At 40.7% G+C, this 12,658-nt stretch overlaps 1 protein-coding gene across 4 annotated transcripts; it reads right to left on the bottom strand.

The window, feature by feature from the left end:
* Nucleotides 1–12,273, bottom strand: C18H5orf58 (chromosome 18 C5orf58 homolog). 4 transcript variants are annotated; one of them, XM_055554817.1, is made up of 4 exons: nucleotides 12,191–12,273; nucleotides 11,086–11,159; nucleotides 9,722–9,815; nucleotides 1–271 (listed from the first exon to the last, which is right to left on the bottom strand). In XM_055554817.1, exons 3-4 carry the CDS (start codon nucleotides 9,813–9,815, stop codon nucleotides 126–128), a joined length of 240 nt encoding a protein of 79 aa, XP_055410792.1. In that variant the 5' UTR covers nucleotides 11,086–11,159; nucleotides 12,191–12,273; the 3' UTR covers nucleotides 1–125. The 4 variants fall into 4 exon arrangements, with proteins under 4 accessions (XP_055410792.1, XP_055410791.1, XP_055410790.1 ...); XM_055554816.1 differs by lacking the exon at nucleotides 12,191–12,273 and adding an exon at nucleotides 12,048–12,184; XM_055554815.1 differs by lacking the exon at nucleotides 12,191–12,273 and adding an exon at nucleotides 12,001–12,178.
* Between the last annotated feature and the right edge of the window lie 385 nt (nucleotides 12,274–12,658).

Here is a 12,658-nt window from a genome sequence, read left to right as displayed (position 1 = left end):
TTATTTACAATTCAACACATTTTTATTTTTTTAATTGAATATATTAGTAAACTCAATTCTCCTAGAAATGAGTTAATTCAACAATAAAAAGTCACAAATTTACAACATATAAATAAAAAATCAGATTAAAAACTATCAGAAGCAAGGGATACATCTGGCATTTTAGACTCTTCAAAGTGGGGGCTGTTTCTTTCTGTTTCCTTTAAGTCATCTGTCTTCACAGGATGACTAAAATGTAGGGTCAGGTCACAAAGCAGTAACTGGGAGAGTTCTGTGTAAAAAAAAAAAATTAATAATATGAGACACTATATTGTAGCACATATGTCACAGGCAACTATTATTACTTTAAGTTGCTATTTCCTAATTATTAATTTAATTTTTAAGTGATTATTGCTTAAACCACAATTTAGATGTGCCAAATTTTGATTTAGAATCAAATTTATACACTGCAAAACAAACATGATATAGAAGCTTACTAGAAGGGTTCTTTAGCTAAAATTGTCAGCTGTTTTACTACATTGCAATTTGATTTATGAAAATGTATGTATTTTTTAAAATTACTAGTTTTATCTGCTACACATGCATACAGTATAAGGAATCAAATAAAGCATGTGACAAAAAAGAGCAGTTCCTATCTCCCAGAGGCAACCACTTTTGATGTTTTTGGAGCTCATTTTGTTTTTGTGGGTTTTGTGTGTGTGTGTTGCATTTTTGTTTATTTTGGGAGGGGTGGTATTTAAGCTCCATATCTCTAAATGATATTTATATTTTTTCTCAATTTTAGGTATTTGCTTCTGACCACAGAAGATTAAAATATAGCTCTTTCATTTATCCCTATTCCCCTAATATATTTGAGTATAATTTTTCTTAGCTCAGTATTTAATGTTTAATTTTTTTGATTATATATTCTTTACAGGTGAGTCTTGTAGGACATTTCCCTTCCTGCAAGCTTACACCCAACCACAGTTAATAATTGTTTCCTTTTTTCATTGCTTAATTACCATGGATGTATTCCAAATTTCCGCAGTTGGGTAAACCTCCTCCCTGTATAGTCGAGAGCTTTTACTGTTCTACTGTTGAGAGTCTCTCCTCTCCTAGAGCCTTCTCATCAGCTCTAGTTTGGACTGACAGCTCTCTAGAAAGCTGTACAGTTCTCACCTTGGGAATTCCCTTCACCACTATCCAATGGACTCCCTTCACCCCTCCCTTGTGTGGATTATCTTTCTTCCAGAAGCTCATGTCTCTCTCTGTTTTTTTTTTGTTTTTGTTTTTTTTGGTCTATTCCTTTGGTGGAATACAACCAAAGTAACTTTCTAAGGTAGGGAAATGTACATGTCTGAAAGTTTCTCTCTCTACATCAATGCTTAATAGATTGACTGGCTATAGCAATCTAGGCCGGACATCACTTTTCTTCAGATTTCCAAAGGCAGTGCTGCGCTTTCTCTTAGCTTCCAGCGTTTCTATGGGCAAATTTCATACAATTCTAATTCTTAGTCATTATTTCCCTTTAAAAGATTTAAGAATCATTTTGTTCTTCCAGTGTTCTGAAATTCTGTAGTATTGCATTTTAGTATAAGACTATTTTTATCTACTGTGCTGGGCTCTTTCACTGTAAAAAAAATATCCTTCAGCTCTGGAAAATTTTCTCAGATTATTTCTTTAATGAATTCCTCCTCATTCATTGTCTGTGTTCTTTCTTTCTAACACTCTACTTATAGAATGTTAGACTTCCTTGTCCATCTGTTTTTTTGCTCTACACTCAAGGGAATTTTCTTCACTTAATCTTTCAACCCCTCTCTAGAGTTTATTTCTATTGTCACACTTTTAACTTTGTTCTCCAAATATTTTTATAGTATCCTACTCCTTTTTCATACATGTAGCACCTTCTTTTACTTCCCTGTGGATATTAATGATAATTTCTTAGAGTTTTTAATTTTCATTTGTAATCTTTTTCTCCTCACTGATTGAATCTACTTATTGGTTCCATCTCTGCTTTTCATATTAGATGTTTTCCTCAAACATCTTTTTTTTCCATAGTTGTCTGCTCATATTTAAGACTATCGTACCAAAAAGACAAGTAGAATTTCTTTCCCATGGCAATTATTGTGTGGTGATCTGGCTGGGTGTTTTGTTGAGGAAACTCAGTTCTGAGTATCTTTAGGTCTTTTCTCTTAGGCTTATCAGATTCCTGAAAGAAAAATCTGCCTGAGTGCATAAATCTAGCCACCAATGTTTTGTAGCCAAGTGGGGAAAGAAAGCTATGGGTTTTGTAAGTCAATATTAAACTTTGTCTTAAGACCCTTGTTTTTAGTACTACTATTTCCTTCAACCTGTGAGACTTTAAGTCCCAGGTCTACCAGTTTTGTAACTCTGGGAAAGTTAGTTAATCCCTTTATATCTATTTCTGTATCTGTAAATGCCAATGGTAATATTTCCAACCTCATAAGGTTGTTATAGCAATTCAGTCCATTTATGTAGAGCTCTTGGAAGAGCATCTGAATTATGGTAAATTATGGTAAAGTGTTAGCTATTGACATTAATACTTCTGGGAGAAAGTGTGGGTAACGGAGTGTTTGTTTAATCTTCCGTATTTACCAGAAGTCTACCTTCCTAGTTGGGCTCTATTAGTCCTTTGTATTTTCACTGCCTGCCTATCCCACAACTTTTCAGGAAAACATTGATCATATTTATTCTATTTTACTTCATGAAAGAATAATTGCCAAACTAGAACAGTCAAGCTTCTCTAATTGTTTTAAATGAGTGCAAGCATCCAGAATCAATTATTCATTTAATAAATGTTGGCCAAAAGCCTATTATACAAAGGCACTAGGTTAAGTGCTAGGAATAACCTTAAGAGATGGGATAAGTAAGCAAACATACAATTACAATACAGTATGATAGGTGATATGAAAAAGTAGAAGAAATGACATACTGGCTTAAAAAAAGTTTTCCAATGTAAGTAACTGTGACTAAGAAGTAGCAGTTGACCTGGTTGACTATGCCAAAGCCTCTGACTGTGTGGATCACAATAAACTGTGGAAAATTCTGAAAGAGATGGAAATACCAGACCACCTGACCTGCCTCCTGAGAAATCTATATGCAGGTCAGGAAGCAACAGTTAGAACTGGACATGGAACAACAGACTAGTTCCAAATAGGAAAAGGAATATGTCAAGGCTGTATATTGTCACCCTGCTTATTTAACTTATATGCAGAGTACATCATGAGAAACGCTGGGCTGGATGAAGCACAAGCTGGAATCAAGATTGCCGGGAGAAATATCAATAACCTCAGATATGCAGATGACACCACCCTTATGGCAGAAAGTGAAGAGGAACTTAAAAGCCTCTTGATGAAAGTGAAAGAGGAGAGTGAAAAAGTTGGCTTAAAGCTCAACATTCAGAAAACAAAGATCATGGCATCTGGTCCCATCACTTCATGGGAAATAGATGGGGAAACAGTGGAAACAGTGTCAGACTTTATTTTGGGGGGGGGGGGGGCTCCAAAATCAGTGTAGATGGTGATTGCAGCCATGAAATTAAAAGACACTTACTCCTTGGAAGGAAAGTTATGACCAACCTAGATAGCATATTGAAAAGCAGAGACATTACTTTGCCAACAAAGGTCCATCTAGTCAAGGCTATGGTTTTTCTAGTAGTCACGTATGGATGTGAGTTGGACTGTGAAGAAAGCTGAGCACTGAAGAATTGATGCTTTTGAACTGTGGTGTTGGAGAAGACTCTTGAGAGTCCCTTGGACTGCAAGGAGATCCAACCAGTCCATTCTGAAGGAGATCAGCCCTGGGATTTTTTTGGAAGGAATGATGCTAAAGCTGAAACTCCAGTACTTTGGCCACCTCATGCAAAGAGTTGACTCACTGGAAAAGACTCTGATGCTGGGAGGGATTGGGGGCAGGAGGAGAAGGGGACGACAGAGGATGAGATGGCTGGATGGCATCACTGACTCAATGGACGTGAGTCTGAGTGAACTCCGGGAGTTGGTGATGGACAGGCCTCCATGTCCAGACAATTAATGGGGTCCCAAAGAGTTGGACACGACTGAGCGACTGAACTGAACTGAACCTGGTGAGGTGGAGGTGGGGAGGCAACCTGTGGAGGTGGAGTGGGCACTTCAGGAGAAGATACATGTAATAATTAAGGCACAGCCACAAAAAAAGAGCAAATGTGTAGATATACAGATAGTTCAATGTGGCTGGAATCTGGAATGTGTAGGGAATGAAGAATGAGGTAGCAGAAAGGAGAGGTAGGCAGGGTCTGATCTCAAGGTCTTATAGTCCATTTAGGAGGTCTGGACTTAGTCCTGAGGACAATGATGAGCCAATGAGCATTTTCAGCAGATTTATATTTCAGAAAGGTAATCCTTGCTATTGAGATTGCTTTTGAGAGATGATGAATTAAGCAAAGGTAACCCTATTCCTTTACATCAGACTCCTCACAGCCTCTGTTAATATGTACTGTGAATTTGTGACAGAATTATCTAGCATAAAGCCCTTCCCCAAATTATTTTATCATCAGTTCACTGATTCCATTTATAACATCTATTAACATCACCTGAGACAGCAGTGTTCCCAGATCAGTCCGTGAAATGCTTGGGAAATGCTTCAGTCAGTTCAGTTGCTCAGTAGTGTCTGACTCTTTGCGGCCCCATGGACTGCAGCATGCCAGGCTTCCCTGTCCATCATCAATTCCTGGAGTCTACTCAAACACATGTCCATTGAGTCAGGGATGCCATTTAACCATCTCATCCTCTGTCATCTCCTTCTCCTTCTGCTTTCAATCTTTTCCAGCATCAGGATATTTTCAAATGAGTCAGTTCTTTACACCAGGTGGCAAAAGTACTGGAGTTTCAGCTTCAGCATCAGTCCTTCCAATGAATATTCAGGACTGATTTCCTTTAGGATGGACTAGTTGGATCTCCTTGTTGTCCAAGGGACTCTCAAGAGTCTTCTCCAACACCACAAATCAAAAGCATCAATTCTTCAGCGCTCAGCTTTCTTTACAGTTCAACTCTCACATCCATACATGACTACTAGAAAAATCATAGCTTTGAGTAGATGGACCTTTGTTGGCAAACTAATGTCTCTGCTTTTTAATATGCTGTCTAGGTTGGTGCGGGGAGCCAGGGGCTCCGCCCGTGGCAAAGGTCATGAGGAAGGAGGCTCGACATACGCAAAGGCGGGATCGAGCCTCAGGAGTCCCCCTGGAAATTCTCGAGCATCTACCCCTAAAACCAGAGTCTGCCTACTTTACTACTTTGTGCTCTCACCTACACCTCTGACTTTATGGGGGGCTGTCCCCCACCACCTCTTTCGGAGAAGGAGTTAACTTAGAGCTCCAGTTAATAATAATTCCTGGGCGTGACAGGAGTGTTTTAACCTACAAACTCCTCTCAAGGTTCTCTAGCCTGCCTGACAGGCTTGTCCGGCCACATGTGATTGCTCACAGCCTCCCAACCGTGAGAGGCACGAGATGCTTTAAACCTTCTAAAAACAGGTTCTTTAGAGAAATTAGAAAACTATTAGTATAGTATAGTAGGCTGATTAGAAATTGTATTGGTGAAGGGTTTTTCATTTGTTGAGCCGATGTTTACTGCTAAGTCTCCACATCCCCTGCCCTTATACACATTAATAAATATATAGAAGAAATAAGTATTAACCTTTGATATTAATCACGTTAGACCTCAGGCTAAGCAAATTCTTTCCTTAATTAAAACCCACTGCACCCTCACCCTATAGGAATGTAACTTTATCTGGTACCTTTGGAAGGTGGCGTCTGTTTTAAGAATAATCACCCCTGGAGAAATAAGTGTCCTGGTTGACTGACCGCTGTCACAAGGAGAGGGTCATAAATTGTCAGCAGGCCCCCTGGCCAGAAGATGATGTAACACCCCTAAGACCTCTGTATACATTTGTATGAAGCACCTGACTTTAATAAAAGTCAGGACTGCTGACCCCGCGTGACTTTTGTATAACATCTCAGTGTATAAAAACAGACCCTGGAAAAATAAAAAATGGGATCAGTTCCTCGAAAGACTGGTCTCCCCATGTCGTTCCTTTTCTCACCTTCTGGCTGAACCCCCATCTGGAACGTGGAGGCTCGTCAAGCCTACTAATTATGCCTGGGCTTCCAAGATCTGACCGGGGAGGCCTTAGTGTCTCCTCTCCTTCAGGAGGACGGAAGGACACCTGCGGCCTACGTAGGTGATGTAAATTCCTTGCCTTGGAATTTTACTAGCGTTCCACGTAAACCAAGTTATTCAGCCTCTTTTCTCCACTGAATTTTCCTACTGAACTATCCTCATTCTATTACTCTTTATATCTCTAATTAATATCTAATTAAAGCTATCGTATCCTGATCGCCGAAGCCATCTCTCCTTCAAATTTCCCTGGATCCACAGGGGCTGGACCCCAGCAAGACCAGGACTGGACCCCGGCAGGTTGGTCATAACTTTTGTTCCAAGGAGCAAGTGTCTTTTAATTTCATGGCTGTAGTCACCATCTGCAGTGATTTTGGAGCCCCCCAAAATAAAATCTGTCACTGTTTCCATTGTTTCCCCATCTATTTGCCATGAAGTGATGGGGCCAGATGCCATGATCTTAGTTTTCTGAATGTTGACATTTAAGCCAACTTTTTCACTCTCCTCTTTTTTTTTTTATTTAGAGAATACTTTATTAGTTTCTGTAATCAAACCCATGTAGATAAGACCTTACATATTTAATACAGTGTGTTACCCCTGTACAAATGGAAAAAATTATGTTTAACGTTTCTAGACCAATATGGCTGTTAATTTCTGTACAATGCCAACCCAACACGGTACAACTGGGATACTTTTTCCAAAGTTGACAGCACAGCTAAAGTTTCCAAAAATTCAAATTATATATATATATATATATGTATATATATATATAGATTTATTTATTTATATAAAAAGACCAATAGCAGTATGTTATGCATCAATAGCAGCAACAGCTTTTCCAAGTTCTGCAGTCATCTGAACAAAATTATAGAGACATCCAGCACACTCCATTAAAAAAAAAAAAAGTAAAAAAACAAAACCTCAGAAAACAGCAAAGTTCTGTTACTGTTGTGGTACCTGGCACCATTTTTTTTTAATTACGTTTCTCAATCATCATCTGGAAAGAAAACATTCTAGAATAACGTCATTAAAAACAGATCTGATAATGCACGGTCACTACTACATATCATAAAGCAGGTACAAGATATTTTACATTCACAGAGGTATGATACAGTACTGTCCTACATCTATAATACTAGAGGATATAATTAAAAAGGCATTATTTGAGACTTGATTCTACTTTTCCAGCACAGGGCCCAAAGGATGGTTATGACACAGCTCTGGTACAGAAATGCACCTTCTTAGATAGGATTTCCTTTCTTTATTGGCATAGTTCTAGGTACTCACTGCTCTTCATGAACATCAGCTAAAAACCATTAAAAAAAATAAACAAAAACCAACCATTGGATTCATACAAAGATGACTGAGGAGAGGCAAGCAGGACTCAACCTAAGTAGTATTTGACCAACTCCGTCATGTCTGAATGGTTAAGAGCTTCATGGAAGAAAGGAGATGCCAAGTAGCACTTCAAAGCTTTGGGCCACAACCAAAACACAGCATCATTTCAAACAGAAGCAGCAGCCAAACACTGCCCACTTGGATATGTTCAAGGATGTTGACGTCAGTATTTCATCATCTCCTCACTCATCCAGGAAGAAGGAGAGTTCAGTTACTGTACTTTGATTGTGTTCAACTCAATCACCATGTTACAAAAATAGCAAGCTGCCATAATAAAAAATAAGGCTCCTCTATCCGCACCAGTTATCTTCTGTTTTTTACCACCAAGCCCGTAAATGCTATAACCATATTCCAAGAACATGAGGGAGCACAGAAACCACATCTGATGTCTTAGCTGGGATCATCACTTTGTTCAGGCTGAGCTACTCCTCTGTGGTGTTATTTCCCTCTATTTCTGGTGTTTCATCTAACCATAAGGATTTTAGTTCTACATTATATGCACTCAAGGAATGTGTGCATGTATTCATGTACAAATTCTGACTGAAGATGCATGGCCGTCAACAGAGTGCATGTTATACAGTAGGTGCAAGCTGGCAAAGCCTCATTTTACTGGTGCAGCAGCTGTGTGTCAGTGTAAATTGCTCCTATGTCCCTTGCGCACCTCCGAGCTCTGGACAGGATAATGTCATTTCACTTTCGTCAAAAGCGTCTTTAGTTTTCTTCGCTTTCTGCCATAAATGTGGGAAATGCTTAGGAGAATATATGGAAAAAAAACATAACAGGCACTCCCTACTTGGTGCCTAACTAACAGCCACTTCTCTCTTCTTCCTGGGGCACAACTTGATTGCACTTGAGGTGATCCTCTCCCCAGTTTCAGCAGTACATCCTGACTGGTCTAAACTGGTTGTGGCAGTCCTAGTCTCCTTGGTGGTAACTGCTGTAGGATATACATGTGGTGCAAATCTGGCCAATGAAAGGAAAGGGAAAATGTGCTGGAGGGATCCTGAGAAAGGATTATTTAAGAGACACAGGCAGAGAGAGTGTCTGTATATGATCATGTTTGCCGGTAATGACCATGAGAAGTGATAAACAGAGTGAACATAACAGAGCAGAAAATATAAAAACCTAATATCTGATGACACCTTTAAAACCCTGAATTAACTTTAGGGTTGCCCAATCTTGAATCTTATTATTATTTCTTTATTGTATAATAAATGTTAAATTGGTATTTTGTTACTTGTAGAAAGGTCTCTTAACTGACACAGAGGCTGTCTTCATATATCAAGAGTTGTCATAAGAACAATAACTACATATTCAGTGATTTTCATGGTTAGAAAAATGACCAATGGGTGAAAGGAATAGGGAGAAGATTTCAGCTAGTCCATGAAGAAAAACTGTCTAATATAGAATAGACGGGTAACAGAGAAAGTTTTCCAACACAGAGAGAGTTTTTCCCAACATAGGAAATGTTTGGTCAAGAATAGATGAAATATTCAATCACAGAAATTCTACATACCTGGAATAAAATTACAGACTATGTCTGTAAGGTGAGTGACTAAATATCATGATCTATAAGGTCTAATCCTACTAGAATCATCAATTCACACAATCAAGCAAACTTACAAGTTTTGACTTAGAAGGAACTTTAGAGACTTAGTAATGATTAATGGATAAAGATACTGAATTTTGCAGACTGTGACATCACTGTGTAATAGTTTGTTAAAGGGAAGGATGGGGAGTAAATTTAGAGGGGTTAGTTAGACATCATAACGTTTCTATAAGGAGGAGAATGGGATCCCTGAGGATGAGATGGTTGGCTGGCAGCACCGACTCCATGGACATGAGTTTGAGCAAGCTCCCAGAGTTGGTGATGGACAGGGAAGGCTGGCATGCTGCAGTCCATGGAGTCACAAAGAGTCGCACACGACTGAGTGACTGAACTGAAGCTTTTATGAAGTGTCGGGGATGAAAATTCAAGTCTGCTATCTTTCAGGTCAATGCTCAAACATAATGCATCTTCAGACTTCATACTACATTGTAAACATTGCTTAAAAAAAAGAGAAATCATAATGAATAGGCAAAACTCAGTTACACCCAGCAGAAGCACAAATTGACTACTCTTTATAACAATGACTTGCAAACATTTTAATTCAGTGATTCCTACTTACCATTCATTTTCTTTAGCTCAAAAGAAATTGTGTTAATGTTTTTAATTATGGCTTCCACATTTAGTTTATGGTCAGTAACATTATTCTTAATCATCTGGTTCAAAAAGAGAAACAATGCACAAATCAGAAGTATGTATGTATACTTTAAAAATACTCAAATTTTCAGCACTTCTGGAAGAAGAAAATCTGTTATTACTAAAACTTTAGTGAAATTATAGTTTCTTTAAATAGTTAGAATTCTCACACAGGAAGTCATCAACTTGTTACTATTTTTCCAACTGAAAACACCTCTAACCAGAATTCTTAGGATGAGGCTGCTTCTTTAATCAAACCATATCCATACAATGGAGCCCTTACAATGGAAATGCAGATGTCCCCATTTCAGAAATCCTCAGCACTTATAAAACTACCTTGTGCCTGGGTGCTCAGTTGCTTCAGTCCTTTCTGATCTTTGCCCTTCTATGTACTGTATCCTCGGAGAAGGCAATGGCACCCTACTCCAGTACTCTTGCCTGGAAAATCCCAAGGACGGAGGAGCCTGGTGGGCTGCAGTCCATGGGGTCACAAAGAGTCCGACACGACTGAGCGACTTCACTTTCACTTTTCACTTTCATGCACTGGAGAAGGAATGGCAACCCACTCCAGTGTTCTTGCCTGGAGAATCCCAGGGACGGGGGAGCCTGGTGGGCTGCGGTCTATGGGGTCGCACAGAGTCGGACAGGACTGAAGCAACTTAGCAGGAGCAACAGCAGTACTGTATCCTACCAGGCTCCTCTGTCCATCAGATTCTCCAGGTAAGGATACTGGAGTGGGTTGCCATGCCCTTCAGAGATCCAACCTGGGTCTCCTGCATTGCAGGAGGATTCTTTACTGCTGAAACACTGGGGAAGCCTATAAACTTCCTTACAATTTAGCAATCTCATAATATCTTCTCTAATTTTATTTATGTAAGCATCATTTTCTAACTTATGCTTGAATGACAGGGTCCATATATGATTTATTTAAGTACATATTAAAGCATAAAATAAGACACAATTATAATTCCTTGACTAAGAAGATGGCAACATGGATACTTCTACTTCAGCTTAGGGAGTTAGGGCAATGAACATTTTAATTCAGCTGAGATACATTAATCAACAGATTACTCCTTTATAGTACAAAACATATGTTTAGTCAGTTGTGTCAGATATAAACATATGGAGATGTTTCTAGGTCATTCACTAGAAACTAACCTTAGTCATTCAAATATCTCAAAATAGCTTGAATAAACCACAATTAGTGCACACGACTTCAGAAATACAGAATATGGGAAGTTATGCCTTATGCTGCTTGTCAAAAAAAAAAAAAAATGAGAACAAACTAACCTTGGAATCAATTCTTTGACCCTGCCTTTTCCTGAGTCAAGGAAATTTATCCTATTTCACTCACTTCAGAGCCACTGTAAAAGAAATAAATTGTTTGCTCTCCAGACAATGAATAAAATACACTTTGCATCCACCTACAAGCCCCTAGGTGCTCAAAATCGAATGTCAGCTATCTTACGTGGGTATAGCAAAGACAGATATACAGGTCTGAGGAGAAAGTAAAGATGATAAAAAGCAAAGGAGGTGGGGTGGGGATGGCGCAGTTCAAGAACCTTAAAGAAATGAACACAAAAATAGAAGTAAAAGCCCTGAGGTAAGTAGAAACTAAATGGAAGGAGAAATGCCCAAGAAAGCTGACCCTCCCCACTCTGGGTTCCAGGCATCCAGGACCCTCAGGTGTCCACAGGTAGGTGGGGTCAACGGGCAGCGTGGCAAGGGGGCCCCTTTGGACTAGATGGAGGCCAGAGCTGGTCAACCCTTCCCCAGGAAGCTCCGCCAGGCCATCCTCTGAGACCGGAGAGGCCGGCCCAGCGGCGCTTCTCCGGGCGGTGGGAAGTGGAGGCCAGGATCGGGGCCCAGGAGCCCTGGAGCCCTCCACACCACAGACTGAAGGCATGACTGCAAGGCAGGCACTACCCCGGGACCAAAGGCCCGGAGGCCAGGCCATCCCCGAAAGGGGGGTCGTTACCCTCTTCCCGTTCTAAAAGCCACGCCCTGCTTCTGGTCTGACGCCCGGGGGAGCCTCAGGTCTGGGGCCGCAGTCTAGGGTCTGAAGATGGCGCCTGTGGCAGCCTCGAAGAGTCCACAGCCCTCAAGCTCCCAAACCAGATCGGAACAAAGCGAAACAGACTCAACGTGACCACCAGACGCGCCCGGACCTCCCAGCCAACCCTCCCTTCCTGACTCAACACACGCCTGTGCCTGTGAGGAGAGCGGCTCTTGGGGGCCGCAGGCTGAGAGACCTTGCGAACTGCACTGGGTCCAGGCTGAAGATGCAACTTGAGGCAGCCTGGAGAGGTCAACAGTCTTCACCTACACCACACAGACCACAGGTGGATTAAGATTATTTAAAACCCAGTAACCCAGGCCAGCCCACAACCCCTACCTGTGGGGACGCACCACTTTCTCCCTGTTAAGTGGGGAGAGCGAGAGTTGGGCCGAGGAAGTGAGATTGGGCTTCATGATTGGTCAGTGTCCTTTTCCTGGTGCATCCTGGGAGTTGTAGTCCCAGGCTAGGCCCCTGCAGAGAAAGCTCTGGCTGCGGGGCAGGAAGTGACTAGCACCACTACTGCGTGGGCAGAGGAGGACAGTGAGAAGGCATTTTGCCGACTGTGTGCCAGGCGCTGGGCTAGGTGCTTTACAGCTCTTGTTTGCCTTTAATTTTCACAGAATAGGAGTGTGGTTAAGGTCAGACTCTGGACTGCAACTTCTTGGGTTTAAATTCTACTCCAGCGCTGATATAGCTATAGATGTCCTCAGCTATCATATGAAGATGATAATAACTACTGTCCTTCTTCTTTTGAGAGTTAAGTGAGATAATGCATTACATTGGGCTTGGCAGATGATGTGCTCC

Source organism: Bubalus kerabau, chromosome 18 (assembly GCF_029407905.1).
Source record: "Bubalus kerabau isolate K-KA32 ecotype Philippines breed swamp buffalo chromosome 18, PCC_UOA_SB_1v2, whole genome shotgun sequence".
NCBI classification, from domain to species: domain Eukaryota; kingdom Metazoa; phylum Chordata; class Mammalia; order Artiodactyla; family Bovidae; genus Bubalus; species Bubalus kerabau.
The sequence above is the reverse complement of the archived record's forward strand: the minus strand, read 5'-3'. Positions and strand labels throughout refer to the sequence as shown.

Bases quoted from the DNA above. Each gene is read 5' to 3' on its own strand.
- C18H5orf58 (XM_055554817.1), bottom strand. From the start codon at position 9,815: ATGATTAAGAATAATGTTACTGACCATAAACTAAATGTGGAAGCCATA. The intron at 272-9,721 runs GTAAGTAGGAAT...TTTTTTACACAG, and splicing joins TGAGCTAAAGAAAATGAATG to AACTCTCCCAGTTACTGCTT.